Source organism: Dermacentor variabilis, chromosome 9 (assembly GCF_050947875.1).
Source record: "Dermacentor variabilis isolate Ectoservices chromosome 9, ASM5094787v1, whole genome shotgun sequence".
In the NCBI taxonomy this organism is placed as follows: Eukaryota; Metazoa; Arthropoda; class Arachnida; order Ixodida; family Ixodidae; genus Dermacentor; species Dermacentor variabilis.
Window position 1 is genome coordinate 66,439,208 of NC_134576.1, and position 25,802 is coordinate 66,465,009.

At 45.8% G+C, this 25,802-nt stretch overlaps 2 protein-coding genes across 2 annotated transcripts in view; both read right to left on the reverse strand.

The window, feature by feature from the left end:
* LOC142592769 (uncharacterized) overlaps nt 1-14,355 on the reverse strand; it is a 48,291-nt gene extending 33,936 nt beyond the window's left edge. Inside the window, exons 1-3 of the mRNA XM_075704435.1 lie at nt 14,200-14,355; nt 9,013-9,252; nt 3,660-3,960 (exon numbers count right to left, since the gene is read on the reverse strand). Of these exons, the coding sequence (XP_075560550.1) occupies nt 3,660-3,960; nt 9,013-9,250 (539 nt within the window). The 5' untranslated portion in view covers nt 9,251-9,252; nt 14,200-14,355. The remainder of the gene's footprint in view (nt 1-3,659; nt 3,961-9,012; nt 9,253-14,199) is intronic.
* A 4,633-nt stretch (nt 14,356-18,988) lies between these two features.
* Nucleotides 18,989-25,802, reverse strand: part of LOC142592771 (uncharacterized) — a 100,796-nt gene continuing 93,982 nt past the window's right edge. Inside the window, exons 10-11 of the mRNA XM_075704437.1 lie at nt 23,932-24,041; nt 18,989-19,181 (exon numbers count right to left, since the gene is read on the reverse strand). Coding sequence (XP_075560552.1) covers nt 19,092-19,181; nt 23,932-24,041 — 200 coding nt within the window. The 3' untranslated portion in view covers nt 18,989-19,091. The remainder of the gene's footprint in view (nt 19,182-23,931; nt 24,042-25,802) is intronic.

Below are 25,802 nucleotides of genomic sequence, written 5' to 3' on the forward strand. Positions count from 1 at the left end.
TTGGTTCCGGTTACATGCTTTGTTGAAACGCAAAAAGACAGATTGGACACACAACGCGTGCGCTGACTCAAAACCGAAGGTTTTATTAAGGAACTGCAGCCGTCATCAATATGAAAAGGAGCACCTATTTTTTTGTAATGCCCGTAAAGGCTAAACTCGCATGCTTTCCATGAAAGGGTTCAAAGATACTAAAAGTTCAACAGGACATGTCGTTATGCATCACTTTTCTAGATTTGTTGCCATGCATCTCTAGTTATCGTTGTTCAAAAAATATGCTTCCTTTCATCTTGATACGGACTGTATTTTGTATATGCATACATATAGATACTATTAATATACAAGTAATGATAATGTACAAAGAGGGGAGAGAGAGAGTGAGCCATGATCGTCAACCTGCTTACGCTCACTGCAGAGCAAAGGCCTCCCATACTTCAACTACCCCTGTCATGTACTAATTATGGCCATGTGGTCCCTGCAAACGTCTTAATCTCATCCGCCCACCTAACTTTCTGCCGCCCCTTGCTACACTTCCCTTCCCTTGGAGTCCAGTCCGTAACCCTTAATGACCATTGGTCATGTTCCCTCCTAATTACATGTTCTGTCCATGCCCATTTCTAATGAAGTGGGAAGACTTCCTCGTAGGGTGGAGACCTTAGTTCAGGGCCCCCATGGGCTGACACCACTCCGAGTGCCCGCCGGATCAGTCGTCGCTGCTCTTGCGGGTCTAAGCTGGTAAGTCCACTCTTCCCAGGAGGAAGGTGAAGGAATAGAAGATTGACTCGAAGGTTGGGGGCATTCTCCCAGGTGGAAGGATATACTGTAGGTTTTGCTCCATAGCAGGGGCAGTATGAGGGATATTGTGTGTGATGGAAGAGGTGAAGATAAAAGAAACAGGGACATTAATTTCTTCGTAGCTGTCTGACGCGACGGCACCTATTAGGTTAAGTTTATTTTTTGGTGGGAGAAGTGTCTCCTGCTATCTCTAAAGTTCTAGAGTTGCGTTGTGGTTCTGTCGGTGCGTCGTCTGGGTTGAACAGCTTTTCGAATGGCATCCGGTTGGGGAAATCTCGGACTACCGCATTATAGCCTTCATTATCATGGAGAGATGCGTGTCACGGAACTTTCATAACATGAAGCGTGAGAGCATGTGTGAAACTAAGTTTCTGTCCAATAATGTTACCGAAGCGAGGCCAATAGATACGTCTCGCCTTTCTTTTGAATGTAAGACAGTTCAGCGATCTTCTGAATACATTGAGTCCCATGTGTAGAAAAAAAACCAGCGTGACAGTGGCAAGACAGATTACATGCAGTTGATCTCTTTAATGTGTTATTAGTCTCCTTTATTCTAACGTTCAAGCACATGTTCCTAAGGATTGCTAAAGAGATAACATGAAAGGGCAAGCTCATCCACTTGACTGTGGCCCGAAGCTAGACGAAGAAACCTTAGGAGTTCCAAAAAAAAATGTTCCGAGTTGGAGAACAATTCACCCGTGTAGGTTTCATGCAAGGATGAGTTCTACTGGGCGGCAGTTTTTGAGAAGTTCGTATGGGTTTTCTTCGTAGCTTCGCGCTACAGTCGGGTAGATAACAATTCCTCCACTTCGTAAAATTTCCTCCACCTTGCAAGCTTTCATAGGAGTAATTTGCCAAAGAGATAAGCTAAAATTCTTAGGTCTGTGCACTGGGCATGCAGCAAGACTCAGTACTTCGTCCAACCACTTCAAGGAAACTCGAGTGGTGTCACAATAGACATTGTGATCTTGGTGCGGAGAACTTGTGTACGCAGCATGTTTGGCATTGTGTATCAGATGCTACTTACGCGCGGCAAAACACACCCGTGAAAAATCGACAGGTGGCGTAACGTCTTATTGAAGGAACTAGGCATTAAATAAATCTATTGCATCCCATGCCGCTTCCCACTGACGCCCAAGTGGTTGTTCGTCCTTGTTTGCAGATACACAGCTTGTTTCTGCACAAGGTAGCCATTCAACTCGCAAAACACAAAGCTTTCATTTGACGCGCAAGTGACGCATGCGGCATTCAGGCTTCGGTTAATTATGCAACAAAAATGTGACAATTTGCTTAGCCCGAAAGGTCAGCCAACAGTACGTGAATGTTCTTTATCTCATGCTTAATTTTTTACGTTATTTTCTTGTTCTTCAGGGTTGCCGATGATGGATTCCTTTTAGGTTTACTGTAACGTATATAAACGTGTCATTTTCTATAAGATGTTGACTTGTGCGTAAGCACTCAAGCTATGTATTCCGTCTAAGTCTTTTCGCGACGATGCAACAAGGAGTTTCCCAGTCGAAGTAACACTATTGCTCCTGCTGCGCCCTTTTTGTTAGCCTCCCTTCCCTCCCCCATTTCATTTTCTGCCATTCTACATACTTCACACTAAGACAAAAGTATTAAGCATAATTTGTCAACATGAAGTCGCCTCAACTTCGTAATCATGGCTTCAAGCAGCTTTGTGACTCAAAACGTCTCGCTTTCTTGGAACGTCTCGCTTTCTTGGAGAAGTTTAAGCTAATGAAGGTGGATAACAAAAAGCCACGACCAAATAGCAAACAGACAAAACGACGTCTGAAGCGACAGGCATATCAATCCGGTTCGCACCTCTCAATCTGCCTTTACCCGTCAGTCGGAGCGTCGTTTGGCGCCTCTGTGGCCGAGTACTCGGTAATCCGATGGTGCTGGTTGCATAGATTTTTTCTGCAGTTATCACAATTTAGACACGACCCCGTGACACAGGCAAGTGTAGTTATGCTATCAGATGCGCAACGCTACTTAGTGTTCAGCCGGGAAATCGGCGAACTACGCATCGTTACACAAAAGATTGAGGTACGAAACATGGCTATAAGCGCTGGCCTGTGCGCATGCCTGATATAATTTGTACCTACTTTCCGAGTCTTCCAGAGGGCACTGGAGTGCAGCTGGGCCTTGTGTCCCAGTATATACTCGAAAAGGGAAAAAGGTGTGAAAGGCCCGCCATTTTGTTCCAAAACCGATTCGTAAAGCCACTTGCCGTGCGCGCAGGAGCCAAGATTAGCCCAGTGGGAGAAGCGTATAGACGCTGCTGCGTTTTGTCATGTCATTCTTTCAAGGCAAAAATGAGCTTGGATCATTAGGTATGTGTTCGTGGTGTGCATGAAATTCTTGTCATGTCAAACATCTCGAGATATGCCATTTTATCGGGGATGTCATACATGCTGTGGAAAAGGCGGGTTGCGCTGCTGTTATCACTGAAGGAAACAATGTCGCAGCCACGTCAGTGATTTTGGTTTCTCCGAAGCGTGGCTTCAACAGCTGACATCATTTTAGACCATGTGATGGTGTTCGGCGGGTCACGGAGCGAGCGGTGCAGGCAGCAGGGACGCACAACTCTGCTCCATTTGGCAACCTATACAGGGACACAAGTTCAGCGAAAGCTCCTACGTTCGATTTAGTTTTTCTCGCCACCTGTACACTATAATATCGAACCTTTACGTATAAGGCGAGTGGTTACCGGGGCTCGACTCACGCGGCACTGTAGCGCATGCCTACTGGCATGCGCTACAATTCGTTGCCACTTTATATTGCCCTTAAGAATGAACCATAATGACAGGACATAACATACACGATGTGAAAAGCATTACGAGCACGAAAATGCAGTTTACCTGTGTTGACGCAACAGTAGATGAATTAGCAGCGAGGCGCGAAGGATGTCGCGAACTTCCGGCTTGGTCTCAGGCCACGGGTACCCCTGGAGTGTAAGCTCACCCCACTGGTGTTCACGCAGCTCGATGCAGCCCCGACAGAGAATGCGGTTCCACAGGTCCAGGTCAGATATGATCCAACAGGGAGTCTTCTCGGGCTCCCACGTGCAGGGTCGCTCGAATCCGACACTGCTGATAGTAGCTCCACTGCCACCAGCTGCGGCTTCGTCGCTCGCAGCACTCGACGCACTCGCACGTGAAGCTGGAAGCGTCACGCCAGCGGCAATCAAAACTTGGGTTAACGTAGTCTGCGATTTCGATATGTACTTCTTCCCAACTTTATCCACATACATAGTTAAAGATTATGCCCCAGTCACGCGAAGACTACGCGAGAAAATGCACAATAACTATTATATAGAGTGAGTCGTCTGTTTGTATTACGTAATTTTCTGCGTGATAAAAATAACTACATAGACGCATTTCATATGTTAAAGCCGAAGCTTGTAAGTAGAAATTTGGAGAGTGTTCTAAGAACATTGTTTAAGAAATCTGCCACTTAACGTTTGTTAACTTTTTATTCTGCGTCCTTCCGACAGCCGACGAAATAGGAAAAAAGAAATCGCTAATCGCTCTTGCAGAGAAATAGGTTGTAACATGAAACTGAAACTGGGATTCTAAGAAACGTTGGTAGCTTTATTACACATTCAGAAACTCAAGTACATAATTATGCACAGGGCGTTATTTAGTAAAGCATTGGTCGAAGGTCAAACCACTCGCGGCGATAGCTAGTACGCAAGGTCTCAGCTGCTGCACAGCGTAACGGAAGCCCGGAGGCAACGAAACATCATCGGTATAACCCACGCCACGGTGAGTTTGTATGTGGCGAAACTATCGCTAAAACTATGGCTGTATTGCACACACACAAACACTCAGGTTATGGTCCCTACTCTAGTGATCATACTGACACGTGAACGCGTTTATCTTTTACGGGTGAGCGCTTTTACCGTCCACGATATGTTATCGCTCAGTGCAGGACGCGTATAAATGTATCGGAAGGTTCTAGAAAGTTATCGATGCTTCTATCCGCTCTGTTGTCGCCGAACCTTGTGTAATCTGATTGCATGCATGCGCAACGCGAATGGCGTAGAACTTTGTGGAAGGCATGCTGGCCCCAGCGATTACTCTAACATTCGACGACTGATCTATAAAAGCCGACGCGCTTGACCCGCTGATCAGATTGTCACCGATCGCCGACTGTGTTCACCGCTCTCGTGCTTTAAGGGTGGCCTGTTTTGTGGGCACAGGTTCGCCCAATAAAAGCTAGTTTTGTCTTTCACAGTATCGCTACTGTGTTCTTTAATGTCACCATCACGTGACAATACCTTCCTCCCTTCGAGGGACGACCCCCCCCCCCCTGCTAGGGTTCCCAATCTCGACTTTGCCGTCAGACTCCAGAGCCGCTCATTCCCCTAGCGGACAGCCACGCCAGTGGCTAACAGTGCATCGACGCCGCCAGGCGCTCACGATAAAGCTTTTGTAAACGCAGTCCTCTTCTCGTTATTGTTTCGCCATTGCTCGACGGTTGAGTAGCCGAGGAGCGTGGTAGTGTTGTGCGGTGAACTGACAAAAAACACTGGGTCTGCAGCCGCCTGTAAAGTTCCATAGTTTCTCGCGCAAATGATATGAAAAGGAATAAGGCAGGCACGGTTAACCATCGTCGGCAGAATCAAGTCAGTCGCGAAGACAAAGCTTAATATCCTGAACGCTTGCCATTGTTCGCAGTAGCGTTGCTGCTTCCCTTTTCTAGCTTAGTCATGGCAGTCTGCATGTGATGACAATATCGCGGGAGCTTTATTCCACTGGCGTTAACTGAGGCACTGAGCCCCGGTTGATTGGCGCGTACGACGAACATTGTGCTTTCTCGCTTTTACTCGTGTGCGCGGACTGCTTCGACATGTGTCGTGATCGGTAATATTTCTGCTGTAGTAACTTGCAAGCAGTTGGGCGCTTCAAGCACAAGTGTTTGATTAGATGGCCCATTTGTGAGAAGAATGCCAACCATATAGTGTAAAATCTTCATTTCACGAGTAGTGTTGCGGGAGGAGAGCGGCGGTGGCTTCAATCTCTGGCTTTGGATCGTTCTTTATTATCCGTGCCATGGAAGCATTTTCAACCGTGATTAGCGGCCCGGAGCATTATTTTTTATCGGGGTCTGCACTGGTTGCTGCTGTAGAGTACAACAATATGAAAAGGGTTGGTTGAGCTCATTGAGTATGACAGTGCAGACGACAGCGTACAATCACGACCGACTGGTTTCGGATCGTACATCGAGATCGAAAATGTGCGTCTAGAAGCACTCAATCCCGGTTGACCTCAATCGACATACAAAGTGCTTGTGTAATCGTCATGGGCTTCGGGAGCTCAGGAACGTCACTGTAGGTGGGCCACGTGACAATATACTAAAGAGTTTCTCTTTATACTTGAGAGTTGGCTTTCCACTCAAATTTCTTCGTGCTTTTTTGGTCTTACAAATCATTTGCCTCTGTTTTTCTTTTTTAACTGCAGTGATCTCATCGTTGCGCAGTACTCTCTATACTTGCATGAAGACGCCGCTGATACCGGCGCCCAGCTGAGCCTACGAGCCCCATCGTCTCTTTAATAATGGGCCCCGGTTGTATGGGGAGAATCCTTTCGACTGACTGGCGAAATGGAAATAAATTTTGTTATGCGAAAGCCAACGAGCGCAACTTAATCGACCATGCCAACAACACCAGTGGTGCACGCTTGTCGCCTCTCTTTCTTGCACTACCTGCCTGGAAATCTCTAGAATGTTACGGGCGCGCGTTGACCTTTTTGAATTTGCTGCCGCAGGTGCGAAACAGTAGGCTTGTGTGAACAATTGTACGAGGGACGCAGTCTCGCAGCCCTTAATCCGGTACAGAATACGCTGCGCACCAGCGCGCACTACGATCCTGCTACCCTGTACATGTCCAGGCTGGCGTCCATATCTTCTACATTGTTATTCAGTGACCAAAGTAAACGCTACCTAAACTTTATTGCAAAATATGCGACAAGAGCGCAATTCGTATAACACGGCAAACCTTTCTAATCATCATCTGCCTATATTCCAGACGATCACGTAGGTAGGTAGACGATTAAGTATTGTCTCGGGGAATTGCGTGATTGCATGACGCAAGTATGAAAAATGTGTTCGGTGGCGGCCGGCAAAAAGCACTCGTACTACGAAAAGGACGTGACAGGCACGTTTTTGCGCTACGATAACAGTCAGCTCAAACAAGCCGTCCATACGCGAACAGCGCATTTACCCTCATGTGCTGTTGCTAAAACGAGGTTAGCCTGCTTTTGGTTATGAACAGCTGCGAGTGTAACAGATCACTGGCGAAAATCTGGCGGTCTGCTTCTTAGCAGGTTGGGAAACATTAACTCTGATTCACTCATTCGTACTTCCCGCTTCTTCAAAAAATATTGAAAACGACGTGCGCCGATTGAACAGTACGTTCTGCGAGGTAAGATATATGTAAAAATTCCTATACTTTTTTTTTCGATTTTCTTAGCATCGCCACCAGTGGACGACACCGGCGATAACGAAGGCATGACATCGTGTCAGTAAATGACCAAGCGAGGACATTTGAAAAGTGAAAAGAATCTTACAAATATGGTACTGCGACCATATACAAAAGCTTTTTTAACCACAGCTGGCAGCTCAGTGTTATTTTACGGTGTTACCGTAGGGAAATATGAAGAGTGAATGCTCAAGTTATCACCGCGTTATCCACATGCGCTCGGTGCGTTAAGAAATTTTAGAGCCCAGCTCCAAGGGGCCCGTTCCTGCGTCTCGTGTCGGCGTCGTCCCTCGGTATCTTTTTTTATGGGGTTTTACGCGCCAAAACCACTTTCATTATGAGGCACGCCGTAGTGGAGGACTCCGGAAATTTAGACCACCAGGGGTTCTTTAACGTGCACGGGTGTTTTCGCATTTCGCCCCCATCGAAATGCGGCCGCCGTGGCCGGGATTCGATCCCGCCACCTCGTGCTCAGCAGCCTCACACCATAGCCACTGAGCAACCACGGCGGGTATCGGCATCCTCCTTTGGCCAAAGCGAGCGAACGAGCAGAGCGAAGGATGAAAGGCAAACGTAGAGCGCAGCCGGGTATGAAATACGGTGATAGCGAGGAGAGCGGGAAGAGGACAGCGGAGAAGGAGGATGCAGTGGAACCATGAGTCGAAAAACGGAGGAGGAAGGTGTGGGAAAAGCGTGAGGAGAAAACCGTAGTGCCACGTCCGAGGCACATGGTACGATTTTGGGTGCCATCCATCGTACGACCATTCGCATCGGCAGCCGCACTCAACAGCTTCTCAAGAGAATCCGCCGCATGCGGCACCGGATTGCACGCGCCGCATGCGACCAACTTGCTGAATATTGTCGTGCGATTGCCGCGTAGGTCGGGCGGCTTCAGCCAATGACAGCGCCGGTAGCGTGAACGCCATGGCCACGGGTTAAACCCGGCGGGGAGGGGCCGTTCATGCCTGTTTTCTTTTTTTTTTGCTTTTTCTCCCTGGTCGAAACGCTGCCCTCTCGCCGCTGACGGCGGCACATAAATCGGCTACAATTTGTTTCTAAGACGAAATAACTTGTAGAATAAAGCGACGTGCTGCCGCTGACGATCTCCCGATTAGTCAGGCAGTCGCGCCACACTTCACTTCGTTTGCCATGTGTCGCACGAGAAATTAATGTCGAAAGCTGGGCTAGTTAATGTTCAGGCATTTGTTGTGACATTTACTAGCGCGAACAACACGCAAGGAAAAATAAAGGGTGGAAAGGGCATAGTGCTCTCTCCTGCCCCACCTTTCATTTTTTTCGTTAGTCATGCTCGCGCTAGTAACCGTCACATAAATTACACGAGAAAGATTGTCCGTGCCAGCCAATAATACCGCGAAATCTAAACATGTATAGAGCTGCGCTCAAATTACGCGTCCGGGCGTATCGTAATCATCGGTGAATTCTTTTTTTCTACCTAAAATTATTTTAGGTGCTAACAGGCGCAACTGCACGCGTTCCTCAGCAGGGTAACAATTACCGGTGCTTTGAATTCAGATAGAAATCAGTTTACCAAGCAGTTAGCTGTTACCGATTGCCAGCAGCGACACGCATGACCGCCTTGATTAAAGCCTGCTTATCGCTTCAATCGCGCGCGCTTCAGCAGGGCGACACCGGGCCGAGAAGAGGTGCGGTCAAAACTTCGTGCGACCACAGCGAAATGCGGCTGCCGCTTTTAGGCTTCGCATGTTCACCTTTTTTACTGGACTTGGAGCCCCGTTTCTTGGGAACACCGGAGGAACTCGGCAAGCTCGAGGATGCCGAGACCGAAGGCTTGGGTTTTTCGCCATCCAAAGAACGGCGGAATTCCTTGAAGATGGCGATGATATCGTTAACGCTCGGCTCGCTGATGCAGCACATGCCGTGGAGTAGGGAGAAGTAGTCCGGAGTCAGGACACCGATGCCGGCGTCCCTCTGTGGTGGTGATGCCATGCCTGTGGCGAGAATGAATGAACAGCATGGGGACCGTGTCAGCAGGAAAATCTGCGCGCGGGCTATATGGACACGAATCAACACAGCGAACGTTATTCTGTCGCTAAACGCTAGAAGCTTTCGCGCTTTCCGTCTACACGATGGTGCCACGTCGCACGAGAGCCAGATGCTTTTGCTCTCCAAAGGAGGATAAAAAAATTAGGCAAACCACGACCCTGATACCGATCTATGTGAATGAAGCTTCTGTGTTCTTGAGATGAGTGCACTGAAACAGCACAACCTCTTGTCAAGCTCCACAGATGATCTGGCGCGATTAGATAATCAGGAGTGTCAAGTGTAAGGAAAGGGTACAGATGTTAGAAATTAAATTATGGGGCTTTACGAGCTAAACGCACTTCCCGATTATGAAGCACGCCGTAGTGGAGGACTCCGGAAATTTTGACCACCTGGGGTTCCTTAACGTGCACTTAAATCTAAGTACAAGGGTGTTTTCGCATTTCGCCTCCATCAAAACGCGGCCGCCGTGGCCGGGATTCAATCCCGCGACCTCGCGCTCAGCAACCTAACACCATAGCCATGAGCAACCACGGCGGGTGGTACAGATGTGTGGTCCGAATGAGGTGCGTTCGCAGTAAGTCGACAGCGGTAAGAAAAATAACCAAAATAGGGGGAACAAGGCAAGAAAGCTTCGCTTTAACGTGTTATGGCCATAATTAGTCCATCAGTACTTATTTCACCTAATACGTGTACTATCAAAGCTATCAACGAAGAACTACGAAATAGAAATAATCTGACATTGCCTGATGCTTCCTTCGCCTTCCGCTGGTGGGAGATAAAATAGCGAGCACATTTGTACGATCTGGAAGTATCCAGGCCTAATTTTCAACATATTGAATTCTGGGGTTTTAGTTGCCGAAAGGCGATACGATTATTATGCACAACGTAGTGAGGAGGCTCTGGTTTTATTTTGACCACCTAGGCTTCTTTTAACGTGCACCAAATGTACGCACACGAGATTTTTTTTTTTTTACATTTCGCCCCCATTGAAATGCGGCCGCCTCAGATGGGATTCGACACCGAGCCGTCGGGCTTAGTTCAATGCCAGAAGTCGCTATACCCCGACGGCAGAAAGTCGTATTTACAGAGAAGCTGTTTCTTTCGAGCTGTTGTATTAATGGCTTCAATGTCCCTGCAATTAAGTCACTCCAAATGCTAGTCAGTTTTCCCTTAAGTTTAAAACGTTGCCTACATATAAAGCTTTTGAGCGTTTGTTTAAGAAATCTTTACCTATGGTGGTACCGAAGCCACACTTCATATATGCAAGCAAATCACTCATAATGCCATAATAAAGACAGTTTGAAGTTTGCGCGTACCTAACCTGTAATGTGGCACTTGTATTGACTGGATATTAAGCAGGTGTTTACGTCACCGAGCGCATCGCATGTGCCCCGTAAAACACGAAAATAGGAAAAATATGAGCGTTCAGCAAGTATTTCTGAAGCATATAGTTGGCAGAAACTGTTCTGAAGCATATAGTTGGCAGAAACTGAATTTTACTAACGCATTAAACTTTACATTTTTTCACATCTAGCCGCTAATGTAACTAGGCACTTGAAAATTTGCCTACACATCATCCCTAAAGTAGTCGACACTTCGCATCAATATAAAGTCATGATATCATGCTTTTGTGACACAGTAAGAACTCATGTGTTTGGGCGTTTTTAATCACAATAAAGGCATTTTTTTTGCAAGACATGCACGTAACGTAGCTCTCACGCAGCGACCAAACAGCACGCCTATACTACACACGTCAGTGATCCGCGTTATGTGGTACGCAACACTCACGCGATACCAGCGGACGTCCCAAATTTCGTTCGAGACTTTTCGAGAAAGCATGCGCTATTGCACAGTTTGCTTTGGAAGCCCTAAACCAAAGTCATGTGCGCATCACCTAACACGTGAGTCGCCTTTGACTGGGTGTTAGTTGTGCGGCTACCGCATTAAATCGAACTCGAGCCCATTGGAGCGGTTGCCGCGCATTCCCGCTGCTTTCGTGAACTTTGCGGCTCGCGACATCCTCAGCTACTACGCGCGTTTCTCCCGCTACCTTGGACGTACATGTGCGGACAAAAGTAATCGCAGCGCGACAGCTGTGAACGAGCTTTAACCCAATAGCCTCAATTAGTAGCCTCAACTTTTCAGGAGGGCCCTGGGATGGATCTTCTCTGCACGTTGACCTGCGTGCATGAGTAATCCAAATTCTTGCTTCTCCTTTAGACATATATTGAGCATTGGGATGCCAGTTTCGGCCTAGAGCCCCTAGCAAAAACAAGTTTCGAAATATCGCAATCCCTTTCCCCGCTACACATGCCGTCCGAATGGCTCCTGCTGATCACGTGGTTTTGTTTCCGGCATTGGGCTTCCAAGCGCCGGCCCGCAAACGGCGCACTGCGTGCTGCGGATTCGCGAACGTCGTGCTCGTTTGTTTGCGAAGTTACTCGTGCATCGACTGGAATTCACACTGTTTGCACCTCGCTGTCTTCATGCCAGGCAGCTGCGCATGCGTCTGAAGTGACTCGACTGAAACTCAGCAAACGAACTCATTTTTACCTTTCTTTGTTTCTTTTGTCTTTTTACATCGCGGTAGGGAAGGATTACCGGATACAACTTGGGATACGAATTCGACTAAAGAAATTCGCTGCCATCTCGAAGCACAGAAACCTGCGAGGCGAATGTTCTTTGCCATTTCCTGTCTTAGCTAGATTTAGCCTGAACTACTTAGGTGACGTTTGCATAACGCACTTTTAATGGGCAGCAGCCAAAGTTGTCGCGGTGCGCACGCTCGAAAGGCGTGCTGGAATTTCGCATATCTACTCGGGAAAGCGTGGTTTTCATGCGCGCGAAGGAACCACAAGGAACGGGCTGCATGACAGCAGTACTGAAGTTTCGAAAAGTGGAGGCGCAGCAACAGACTAACCGGCAGTGCCAAACCCGTTGAACGGTTTCGAAGAAATCACGTTATCTAATACCCCTATCACACAGGCAAAGTAAAGGGCACTTTGAGCGAGTACGCTTCAGTGCGCCGAGTGTCAGTGTCGTGGTGCACTACTGTGCGAGAAGGAAAAGTTCTTTCAGACTAGGGGGTCACGGCAATCGGGAGTGAGAAGGCGAAGCGTATATTTGTTAACCTAAAAAATACGTGTACGAAAACAGTTTGCCATTGTTAGAAAGAGTATTTACAAACAAACAACGGCACCGATGGAGACTTGACTACCAGTCCCAACAACGCGTTCCGCCATGCAACTGCACCGTTATTACCTGGGGTGGGCGTAAGTGAGACCCCGCAGCGATAGTAGTTCCGTGCTTTCCTTTTTGCGAAGTGTGGTACATTACCGTGTAACGTTACCAATTTAAAAAACGAACGTTAAAAATGACTCCCGACTCTGCTTTCAATATTACTTCATTTTCCCTCAATTGCTAACGAGGCTAGACACTTCGCCGCGATGTGCGTTCATCGAACACACTCGCCAATCAGTGTGCTTTGCAGCAAGCGTCAAGCGTGCCCGTGTTCAAGCCTGCGAATGGCACTAGCGGCGAAGATGACTGGCTCGAAGCGCACTAAAGTTTGCCGTGTGACCGGCGTATATAAGCGATTCTGCGCAAAGAAATTGAAAAAATTACGTGGTGCTCCAATTTTTTTCGAATTTACAGATGTGTACTCATTCTAGACTTTTCCAAGTGTATCAAGTCGTGCGAAAAATAATTACTGATCGTAGACATCGTTAAAATATGTTGAAAAATGGGGCGCCGCAATATTGCAAAAAAATAAATTGTGATGCCGAAAAAGCCAAATAGCAGTAGGTTACATGCTTAAAACAAGTTTATTCAAATACGTTCCTGTAGCAACCTTAAGCGGCAGCAGCAGAAGCGCTAAAGAACTACTGTGAGGACAATCTCAATTTCTGCTAAAGGTTACTGCTGCTAGTGTTGAAGCGCGTAACGGTAAATAATTGTTACAAAGCTTGTGAGAAGCCACAATACAGGTATGTGCAAGCTATCCGCCGATACGAAACATTTTGTCCAGATGATGTGTAAGCATTATAATGTGATCAGGTTGGCAGGTACGCTGCGATATACTATGCAGTGCACGGGCGTTATCCCATGGGGTCGCCAGCAGTGCAATTGGGCACCCGCGATGTCTGAGAATCAAACAAGCAGCATTGCCCTCGTTCAGTAGTGAAACTTCGCGAACAAGTTTAGTACTATTGCTCGACCATGGCTCGTTTCAAGTGCACTTACGGCAGCCGTGTCTTCACGTGCTTATACGCGAATTCAGACGTAGTAGAAATTTAAAGTACTTATAGTCATTCGTATTTACTATTGCGTTGCATGGCAGGCTCTTGGTATTTAGGTCAGGCAAAGAGTCGGGAAGACAATACAGCCAAGTTCGAGAACTGACGCGCGTACGTTCTAGCAACTGCTCGCGTAGTCACTTGTGCGATGCAGCAACGCAGCACAGTCCTGAGTGTTCACTCGGAGCGCTTGTGAACTTTCAGCACTTGGACCGGGCCTCACCAACGAAATTGCGAAAGGAAATTCAAAATAAACGCTAGCCAGGCCAGTTGCTACCATAACATACTATTGCAAACCGCGCTAGAATAATTCACTCGGAATCATGCCACAAAGTTAGATGAAGGCGGAACTCGACGCTCTTTCTCAACGCTGCGAGAGCGGAGGCTTGGAAGCACTGACAGCCACTCCCCGTTGCTAGCTGAAGGTGCAGCTTTGCGCTACCCTGAAAACCTGTTTTTTCTAGCGACTCTACTTGGGCGTGAGCTCCAGTGTTCCAATTAATTTTGTCCCCCACCAGTACCTAAAGCTAGACCAGTGTACACCACTTATGTGACAAGAAACGAATTTAGCGTACCCCGAAGGGTATGAAGGCTTACCTTTGCCGTTTAACAATCTCCAGTAGGGCGGTGACGTGCCTTTCGAAGACGTATGCTGTGTAGGACGGCGCTGTCGGTACAGACTGAGAGCAAATTGCCGCTGTCGTGAATCCTGCTTGTTGGCGGTGGCGACAGTGGCTAAAAGGGCTTTATCGAGCGCTGTTAGCTTCGTTTCTGACGTCATTATCTTTTTTATTTCAGCGCACGTAGCGATACCAGCATTAGTGACCACGTGACTACAGCCACGACACCACATCTACAGGCGATAGCCACGCGCGCATGTGAGCGCACGGCACAATATTTTGATCAGTTTTGATTGTTGACACTGCATCAAACCCAACGTAAGAAGTGAGGACGTGTCTGCTAACAAAGCGCTGTCGATTGGCGTAAAACCATGGGACACGTTTGCATCATTGTACGACATGCCTCATATTTATGCCGGTGTTCTCACAAGTAAAACCTCAAAATTTAAGTAAGGTAATGAGAGAAGCTGGGAGATGGATGATATATATATATATATATATATATATATATATATGAGTTTGGATGACTGATAATATGTAGTATGTACAGCGTTCTTCACAGAGCCGTATTGCTTTCGTTGTTGTGGAACCCAAACCGATGAACTGCAGAGATAATATCGTAGCAATGCAAAATGTGGTAAGCACTTAAGCAACACGAGCATAACTGGTGGAATATTGGAATTGTCGTTGACATCCTGCGAATCCAGCCGGACTGTTTCCGGCGGCACGCTGTGTCGAAGTAAGAGATGTCTTGCGCCAACCAAATATAGCGGACTTCTTTTTGGAGCAGTCGGAAGGGAGGAAGCGATTGGTGAAGGGGATTTCCGGTAATTCTGGTAGCGCCTGCGCCGCCACCTTAGTTTAGATACAGGGTGAGGGTATTTAAATTTTACGGAATTTTTCTAAAATTCCCTCAAAAAGCGGCCGAAATCACCGGCACCAGAAATCGGAACACATAATAAAATAATTAGGAAATTCACTAATTAAACTAATAAATTCTTACTTTATAGTCCCTAGTGCAATTTATAAATTCGAGCTGGTTGTTTTGCAAGACATATACACTCGAACTTAATTTCCTGCATTACACCAGTTTCGGGAAATTATTTCTGGAAGCGTAGGACTGAATACATGGCCGCTCCAGTTACTTTTGTATCTAATGCATAAATGAGCGTTTGAAAAAGTAAGTGCAACATCAATGCATTATGGTGACTTTGACGGCGCATATTTTAGTACTGGTTTCATTCTGGAAATTCATTCCAAGTATGGATACGACTTGCGAACTCAACGGCGACACTATGTAAATTGATATACGCGGCGTAAAGTAAATAATTATGAAAGTAATTAGTTGAACATGCGTTGTCATTTTCTGTTGGGCAAGTAAGGTCCACCTCTACGAATAATCGAACTCAAGGACTGGGCTAAGGTAATCTGTGACTGATGACCTTTAAGAATTCTGTAAAACTGCAAAAAAAGTGATCACCCGGGATACTGTACTAGTTTAGATGTGAAACACGGTTGCAATGGTGGCGTACGTCGATGATAAGGGTCGTCGTCATGAACGAAGCGTGAGTAGCCCTTCTCCAGCGCAAACATGGCAACCAGTACCTGCAATGTGTCCGGAAACCAACCAACCAACCAAACGACCGACCGACCGACCGACCGACCGACCGACCGACCGACCGACCGACCGACCGACCGACCGACCGACCGACCTACCCACCGACAGACAGACAGACAGACAGACAGACAGACAGACAGACAGACAGACAGACAGACAGACAGACAGACAGACAGACAGACAGACAGACAGACAGACAGACAGACTTAATTTCGTATCCGGCGTGTTTGTGGACGGAGCTGCCCATTTAGTGTCGGCCAGGAGGTCTTGCCTTCTAGCGGCAGCCAACCAGGTTTCTAAATTTATTGTAAATAACGTGTGGGGCTTCACATGCAGGAATCACGACCTGATTATCAGGAACACCATAATGGAAGACTCCAGAATGGTTTTCACCACCTGGGGTTCTTCAACACATGCGTCTCAAAACGCTAGATGTTAAAAATGAAGAATGCGAGAACGTCCGCCTTACCAGCAGTACTACTACTAAGGATACTATCTCGAACACCTGTACCAGATCTATCTTCGCGATCAGCGCGCATTTCTCGACTATACGATCTCCGTCATTGACCCACGAAAGAGGCTAGAAACATATTGCATACCAATAATGGCGATAACTCACCAAGAAAGGCGTTGTCCTTAAAGATTATGCACGCGCATGTATTGCCCGAGGATGAAAACCGAAGATACGGGACGCGTTAATCCCTGAAATTCACTCCGTGTCCCCTATCATACTATGGCACGTTACTACAAGGTATTGCTGTATTGCTTCAAAATACAATGTTGTTTCTTCTATTAACAAATCTATTATGCCTTTGGAAGGCTTTATGGAGCTACTTAGCTTCTACCTGAAGTGCATCCTTGCTGTTTGGGAGGAGGAGGAGGGAAGATTTCCACTCAGAAATCTGACATATGAATTGGTATCTGGGTAGCTGCTGCTCTTAGACATTTTTCGAGCTATTTGATTAGGGTTACAGAAAAACATTTGGAAGAACTATAATAAAACTGTTCGAACACGTAGATGTTCATTGTTTGCTGGTCAACAACGAAAATTTTCAGCAGCCAAGAACATAGTGAAACTGTTTTAACAAGGTTCTTATTAGACTTTTGCGCGCACAAAGACAGGACGTCTAACGAAGAAGGGACACACGCATGTTGTGTGTCCCTTCATCGTTCGACGTCCGGTCTTTGTGCGCGCAAATGTCCAATAAGAACCATGTACAACCAACTCGCCCAAAACGTAACGCTTTTGAACTGCTTTAACAAAGAGGGCGACGGTTGAGTTTCGTGCATGAAATGCCGAATGTCTTACCGTTTCTTTATTTGACACTGCCGATTCTTGCAAACCATTTATGTTGGACATTTTCTCCCGGTACTGCAGGTTCCGTCCAGCCCCTTCTGGCGGCGCCGATGTGTCGACGCGCCAACAACTACCAAGTGCACCAAGTTAGTGCGAGTGGACGCAGCATATGAGCAGGAAAATAGAAACCAATTCGTTCTTGTATGTCGACGTGGCAACGTCTCCTCCTTTCACCCACAATATTGGTGACATTGCTGGTACTATTCATGTCCACTTGTCACCCGCCGCATGCGCACTCTATGCATTTTGTAGCTAAAGTACGTCGCCCCTTTGGCGTTTCTGTCACGCTGCCTACCTACAAAGCCGTCCTTCCGGCGATGCTGGAGCACTCCGAAGCTTCTGCTTTTCTGTCGAAGGTGTCGCCGGGGCCACTGCTTTCGACGCATTCCTTGGGTCTTCTATAAGCATCACCCAACTCTTCCAACTCATCACCCAAGCATCACCCAAGTCGATCAACACGTCAGGCGCAACCCTGACGGCAAATACAGCCCCGTGTCTCTTTCTTGAACGATCCCAGAAGTTTGCCAAACGACCACAATCTCCTTGCACTGCACACAATATGCGTAGTGACCGCATCCGGTCCTGTGTTCGTCACTCCAGATCAAACCGCTGCCTTCCAGTAGCGCCGTCGGCTTTGCCCTGTCGCGATAAACCTTTCCAAATACCTTACCTTGTGCACCTGAGCCTGGATCCGCCCACCGATGTGTGCCTACTTCCTCGGCGTACCATGTGGAGGGATACATTGGTCATAGAACACTCATCATGTCACTTGGACAAATTGTTTCGAACACTTCATGACGTCATGCCCTACGCCCGTTAGGCGGTTTCCAGAGCCGGCCGCCACTTGTGTATATAATCGCAAGCGCTCATCTGATCCATTTCCTTTCGAGATGCGCATTAGTGTTTAGTGCGCCTGCTACAGTTTTCGTTCAAGGATTTTCGCTTTTTAGAAACGTCTGTCGTCTAAGCGGCTGAAACTAAGCACGCGAGAATATTGCTGAGAGTGGTGAATCACTTCCAAGGAAGCCCGTATGGGGAAGGAAGGTTGACGAAAATTTTGAAATCCTTGAGGTAAGCAAATACGAGAGGTCACTTTACGTATATGTACATGATACTGTGCACAACTCCAATAATTGCTGTACACTACTTAGGAGCAAGATATATTTTTTAACGAAGAGTGTCTACAAAAGTTATGTGGAAGGCTCCACTTACTTTAGGTTGTGTTGAAACCGTTCTAGTTGATAACCAAGTATATATAGTCCGGGCCAGAAGCTACCCCCTCCTAGGACGTCAGTGGGATCTGGTGCAAAATTTTAATCAGGCCTGAACATGCGTCCTGCGCTTTTACCTCCTGTGTTTATCACGAGCTGGTAAAATAAATTCTTATCTTTCATGTCTTTGGTGTATGCTACTAATCTAAGTTTTGTAATGCTTCATTGTCTATTGAAGCAAGATCGTGTTTTTAAGTTCACCTGCCATTCTAGGATTTACGCCTGCGCAGTGCTATAAGATCTTGTGGTTTGAAGACATGTATTGAAAACTTTGCCAGCTCTGAATGCGTATCTTATAATACAACAGTAGCATATGCACAGTTCTACGGCGAACTCACCAATCCATACGTCACGTGTACCTCTTTAAATCCGTGGAACACCATGACCCCATACCGTAGAAATATCTTCGCTTATATACTAATTGCCAGATTTAGAGTTCATGACAGCAGGTCCCTCTAACAAGGCAGAAATTATAAAAAGCATATAAGATATATGAAAGCCCCAAACAGACGAACACAAATTCAAAAATAAAAACGAAATTTATAGGTTACTTCACTGTGTAATACTAAGGCTCTACTGGACGCTCTCAATGTTATGTTGCCGCTGTCTGGAGCGTCTTCTTGTCAAAACCTTGAACTGAACAGGGTAGTTCGCTCGCTGACGCTATGCGCGGCCTGGTTTGCGATGAAAACGCTTTCGAGGAGGTGGTCGACCTGCAGTAAACAGAATAATGTTTGTCACATGCAGTACTGCACTTCAGGCACAGTCATCAGTTTAATCGGCAATATTTTGCATCGGTTTATGTGCGTCGTGTACACGTGCACAAATGTACCGAGTAATCACCATTGTGCTCAGGCATTCACAATATATACCAAGGAATGTGTAGACGGCGTTAAGTTATGCTGCACGCACTGCATTCTGGATCAAACGACATTATCAACCTAGTTATTTGACTTGCTGGTAACCGCATTGCGCTTACTTGAGCTTAGAACATGTTTCCGTAAGTGGTAACCAATGGCGGTACCTTTATTTCAGTGGCTATATGCCAGTAACATTTAAAAGGAAGCTTAACAGAAACTCTTCTCTAAGTGAATGGGATTTAAAAAAGCATTTTGTTCGGCGTGCGTAGCCTGCATCGAATTCTACGACATTTCTTGCACTTAAAGTCAAAATTGAATATGCGGAATGTAGCACACAGAAAATAAATTTAGGCCATAATTTCTTCAGAAATTGTAGGCAGTCGTAAAAAAAATCTGGAGCATCACACTTTCAACCAAGTAGCTAGAAAAAAAGTTAATAATAACAGTATCATAGCTCTGCAAGCTGTCAGAAACATGGAAGTGATAAGTAGGATGTATTACGAGCCACGATGAAATATATCGATAATATCAACACGAGAATTTGGGAGAACCCTCGTGTACATCGGAAGAACTGTACGTAAGCTATAAGATCATACCTAGCATATCTGCGCCCCACATATGTTCTAACAAATGCGCACAGAACTCCCAAATCTGTATGAGAACCCACTGACCGAACAGTTCTGTTGCGCCACTTCCTTAATGCGATATTTTATAGCGCTTCTTTTAGTCGCCGGTCCCTGCGGCAAGCGACGGCGATTGCGGCGCCACCGAGCGAAGGAGCACAGCGAAAGGCGAGAGCGTGGGCGACGCGCAGCGGGGTATGAAAAAAGGGGCAAGAGCGAAAAGGTGTAAGGAGGACAGCGGTAGAGGAGGGTACGGCGGAACTATGGGACGGAAAGCGGAGGAGTGTATGGCGAAAGCGCGAGAAGAAAAATTGGAGGACATTTAACCTTCACCTTCAAGAGTGGAACGCGATAGCGTTATCGCACCCCGTTCGCACCGCCCACTCTTCGCTCGCATTGCTCTTGAGTCACACAAAGACGAAACGTGCAGCTGAGCAAGCGGAACGAACCACAGAACTCTGTGTCCCGGAGGGAGAAACGATCTACGCGAGTCAAACGTCTTGATCGGCACGAACAGCCGGGCAGCGACGCGCCATGAAGGCGGACGCGATCATGGGGCTGACGCCTTGATGGAATCGTCCTCTATCTCGCTTGGGAGCACCACGCAGACGCATGACTTCTCGCCAGCAGCATGGCACACATCGCAGGGAAAGCTTTCCCACCAGACGCGCTACGGCGCAGCGATCACGTCAGAAGCGTCCCGTATCGGACGCTGCACCTAGGAATCGTGCTGTGAGCGGATAGAGGAGCCTCGTCGCCTAAACACGAGGGTTCAAGTGGCGCACGCTAGAAGTTGGAAGGGGAGAGAGCGAGAAAACTTATTAAACGCAAGGGTATTGGGGCATCCTCGCACCGGTCCCCGCACGGCCCCAATGCGCTTAAACGAGACGAAGGGGAGAAGCGGGCGAGTGGCGCGCCACCTGCCCGGCAGCGCCGTACATTGCGAGGAGGGGGGCTTCTGTGTTTGCCGCAAGATGGCTCTGCGTGGGCCCCAAGTGCAGAAGGAATGTAGCGAAAGCGTACCTCGCTACGCGTTCAACTGCAACTGCTGTAATTAACATGCTCATAATTACCGATATACACCGTCTACGGCACGTTTCGAAATAGAAATAGAGCGAATAGAAAGTTACTTCGCAACATATATTTTACTCTACACATGTATATGTTAGGTTTCATTTCGCTGCATAATGCGAAGAACCGACACCCTGGTCATTTATTTACTAATATCGCTCTGATCAATGGCGTCGTAACGAGGTTGCCAGGTTTCCTGGTGCCAAATTTGAAGAGAACGAAGAGATGCTTCGTAACAGCAACAATAGCTCTCTGACACATGCCTGAATGTTTGCTTATATGCGTGAAGAATATATATTAAAATGTTTTTCTAAATATTTTTTTGATCAAAATGAACTTATCATTCTTTCATTTCTGAAAATAATCGAATAAATCGTCACCTTTCATCCAGCCAGTGATGCGGTAAGTAGCAGGAAAAGGAAAGTAATAGTCCCAGGCAACTAACTCACTGCTACGACGTAGTTCGTTCAGATTGCTATATGACGTACGTTGCGTATGTACTTCTGTTTGTTTCTTATGCCTCATTTCTAGCACGTGCGGTGAGCGAGATAACGTGTGGTACGCGAAGGCAGCTTTACTTGGTTGATGACATCACATATGCGCGTTGTAAAGTGAGGTAGTTACGTCGCTTTCTTGTGCAGTGTAATAAAGTGCATAATGCAACAGTTTATTTGGAACGACAAAGTACATCTCCATTGTGGTCAAACGGCAGCGTCCTTCAAGTTCTGTAGAAGAACGGCTCTAGGGCAGGTAACGTTTATTTGAGCAGCGAAGTGACAGTGGATTAATAATAAGCCGAAAAAAACCCTTAATAAGGACAGTGTCAAAGCTACTGGTGCCATGAAGTAAGTACCACCTTTTACCATGTGCAATGCACCATATCCATCTACCGACTCGCCCAGGACACTCTCATAAACAGCTAATGTTGGTAGCGCATACGCTTGGTGGCATACCTGACGTTTGTTTTTATTCCGAACAGTTTTGATAAGCCGCATGGACATCGCATGGCCGGTTAAATGAACTGCTTGAAAATGCCGCCATTACTTGCCCAGCGAAACGTAATACCCTTCATGTAGATAATTAAAATATTACCAATTAACTGCCTAATTATTAACTCCGCGAATATGTTACAATTCGAAATTGACATCCAGCACTAATGGAGTCACAGGGTTTCTGCTAAGCAGATATGACATTATTATTGCTCGGCTTAAAAGAAGCTATAGCTTGGGGCCAATTCTGCAATGCTACCAACTCAAATGTATGTAAAACGCAGAAATGCTTGATGAGATAAACCTTCAAACCTTTTCTTCTGAATTCTGTTGCACTGGGGCCAAAAAGACGAACTGTAGGGATTGCAAGAAGTGGAATGTTAATATAGCGCCTGAATTTTTTACAAGAATTGCCTAAAATTAGTAAGTGCAAAAAATAAAAGCACAAAGTACATATCAGTGACTATGCAAAAGAACAATGCCGCATTCCTGTAAACTGCGTCCGTTAGAACATCTAAAGCAGATATGTTTGGTCTAATAAGCTGCAGCTAAGGTGGGTTCGTTAGAATGTTTACATAAATTTTACAAATAGCTTACTCAAAATCAGTAATCCATTTGTAAGGGCCGTGTATTGTATCCGTTTTGTCAGATTTAAATGCATAATTAGAGCCTCTTACCGAATAATAATGTCATTTTTCATTGTGGGGCTAACTTGATAGCTCAGTCTTTCAATATTTTCCTATTATCAACTTTTTCAAAAATCTTCCAGAACAGCAGTCCCGTTCCTGCAGTTCCTAGATCCTAGCTTTCTCTTTAAACTGTAACAAACTTCATAAAATCCGGTGTATTGATCGCTCAGAAACACGATTTCACCTTCAACTTATATTTAGATAGGAGCCCCCGAGCTAAGGCTTCCTCTAAAATTTCGCAAATGGAAATGTCAGAAAGCCACTATTAGTAAATTAGGGCATACTTTTAATAGCTGCGGGGACATTACAATTTCTGATAATGGTTAATATTTGATAGAGAAGCAGATATGAAAGCGCTGTAGAACGTCATCTTTCACAAGCAACAAAAAAATCGAACTAAAGAAATAAGCAGATGCATATCAGACGCAAAGTAAGCGCGTAATTATACAGCTCAGCTAAGATTATGTGCATCACGCAAGAGCTGTGAGAACTTAAGCGATTATTTTTCTGTAAATAGACAACCTTTTAACATCTTATTCGAGATTTGAGACTGATGTGCATATCTTACGATAAATCAGATGTCGCATGAAATTTTTTTCATCCAGAATTTTTCTTATAGAAAGTGATGCTTATTTATTGCTGCCAACCTACTTTTGTTTTATTTATATTTTTGATAAAGTCGCAAGGTGTCTGCCCCAAGCACTCCATGTTTAATGAAAATTCACAAATTGGTAATGAAGACATGCTGGAAATTTTGCTTGTCTTACGCTTCATTTCTTCCTAGAGCTCCTTCCGTCTTACAATATTTTAAAATAAACATTTAATTGCATATCGTGGTCGTAATTCTAGTCTGATTGTGGAAACAAGGCAATCCTTCATTTCCCGAAACAGTTTCAGCTTTCATTAACGTGCTTTGCCTAGAACAGCATATTTGATGCACCAGGACGGCTCGCTATTGACATTCTGTTTAAAGCAGCAATTAATAGTGGCTGCTTATCATTCGTAGACTATGGTGGGCGCTACGCACTAGACGTAGCCAAAGCCTTCTGAGGACAATTTACCAAGATGATTTACTGGCTAGATGCATCGATAAAAGGGTCACTAGGACTGAAAAAGACAAACATGGAAATAGATTAAAACTGGTTAAATTTAGCTACTTTATTGCTGAGTTACAAACACTTCCTTCCATGATGTCAAAGGCAATCCAACGCTTCAGCACAGGCTGACTTACCTTCCATGGCGTTGTGCTTGTCGAGTAGGTAACTCTACATGGGAAAAGGGGTACTGTGCAGACCGGATCGTCCTTATGCCGCTTGTTGTACCAGGCCATGGCGCTCACCCCTATTGTCATAGAAAGAGGCGCAGTAATAAATACAGATTAATCGATGCTAGAAGAGGCCAAAGTTCCGCGCCCTTTGGTGACTATGGGTAAGCGCACCACTCAAATACGCTATGCTATATCTATTACAAATAATGTCATCTCTACATTTGTCTAAGACGCACATTTTTCAGTATTCGTGCCACAGCATCAAACACTGATACAAACCAAAGAAAGACGCAAAAGAGATGTACTGATAGGTATTTGTACAATCACGTGACTTATGCCTTCTATTCTTAAGTTGCTTAGCACGGAAAATGTTTTGCGTTGCGTGCTGCATACAGCAGCTGTGGACAAATGTGCACTATAGGAAAGATTTTTCAATTCATTTGTAAGATTGCGCAGTACACATGAAGTTGCGAACTAGTGGGAGCAAGCCAACGGGATGTTTCGGTGGCTTGCTTACTCTGACGAGTGACAATTAGGTCGTACAATGTAAATAAATAACAGTCCAAATGTTAATAGAAGCGAAGCTTCGGACTTTAGATGGAATCGCTTTCAGTCTTTATATGCAGTAGAGAAACTTTGAAACACCTCTCACTGCATCTAAATGTAGGTTCATGTACTTTCGTAGAGTACTGAACGTTAGTGTCACCTTAGTTTGTAAGCATATTGGCACGTGTACTTGTTTATCGAGCGACCACGTTTACCCGCCTAACAAATGTTATCGCACAGCGCAAAACGCGTTTTGCATGTATCGGAAGTTTCTGGAATGTTATCGATGGTTTCATCCACTGTCTGTCACTGAACCTTGTGTAATCTGATTGCTTGTATGCGCGACACGAATAGTGTAGAACTTTGTGGAAGACACGCGGGTCCCAGCGATTACTAAGGAACATTAGACGACTGATGCATGTATAAAAACCGACGCGCTTGACCCACTGATCATATTTCGACGACCGCCGATCCTGTTCGCCCCTATTGCTGTCCATTGAGTGTAACTTGGTTTTGTGGGCACAAGTTCGCCCAATAAAACGCTAGTTTCGCCATTCACCGTTTTGCTTTCTTCACCGTCACTACCACGTGACAATATAGACTTCCTGATAGTATATTCTGTTTCCCTTCCATACGTTACTATAGACTTGCATAATGCAGGCAACACTGCACCAACATTGGCATTCTGCCATCATCTGAAAGTGTAGACATGATGGTGAGCACTGGATGCGCTTAGCGAAGTTTGTTAGCCTAACGAGCACTGCTACACGCCGTGATGACCCGTTGCCAGAGTTTCGTTAGACTGCTTTTTGCGCTTGAGCGTTGAAACATGTCTCATCAACAAGGTAGCAGCTAACCGGTTGTCTTACTCTTGCAGAATAACTCTTGCTTCCTTTATGCCCAATGACTAGAAGCACAGTACTGAAGGTGGGAAAAAAACCCTAAAGGGCTCCACCTACACTACATTCCATGAAGCTGATATTGGGCCTTAAGCTCGAACTTGTTTCGCGAGTTCGATGTTGGCTTCTAGAGTCAAGCGCAGCTATTATTTGGGTTCCCTGTCCTTAGAATTGTAAACGCGGCCTGTCGTCTCTGATACAGGAGCTTATAAGCGATGATACAGTGAAGATAGGTAGCATTTCTTTAGAAAGTATTTTCAATAGGAGTTCTTTTTTCTGACAAACATGCTGTTTGTTTGTCTAATTTCTTAGATAACCTATACCGAAATTCGGACAATATTATAAAACAAGCAGAATTTTACAACAGATTACAGTGTAATAAATACAGCG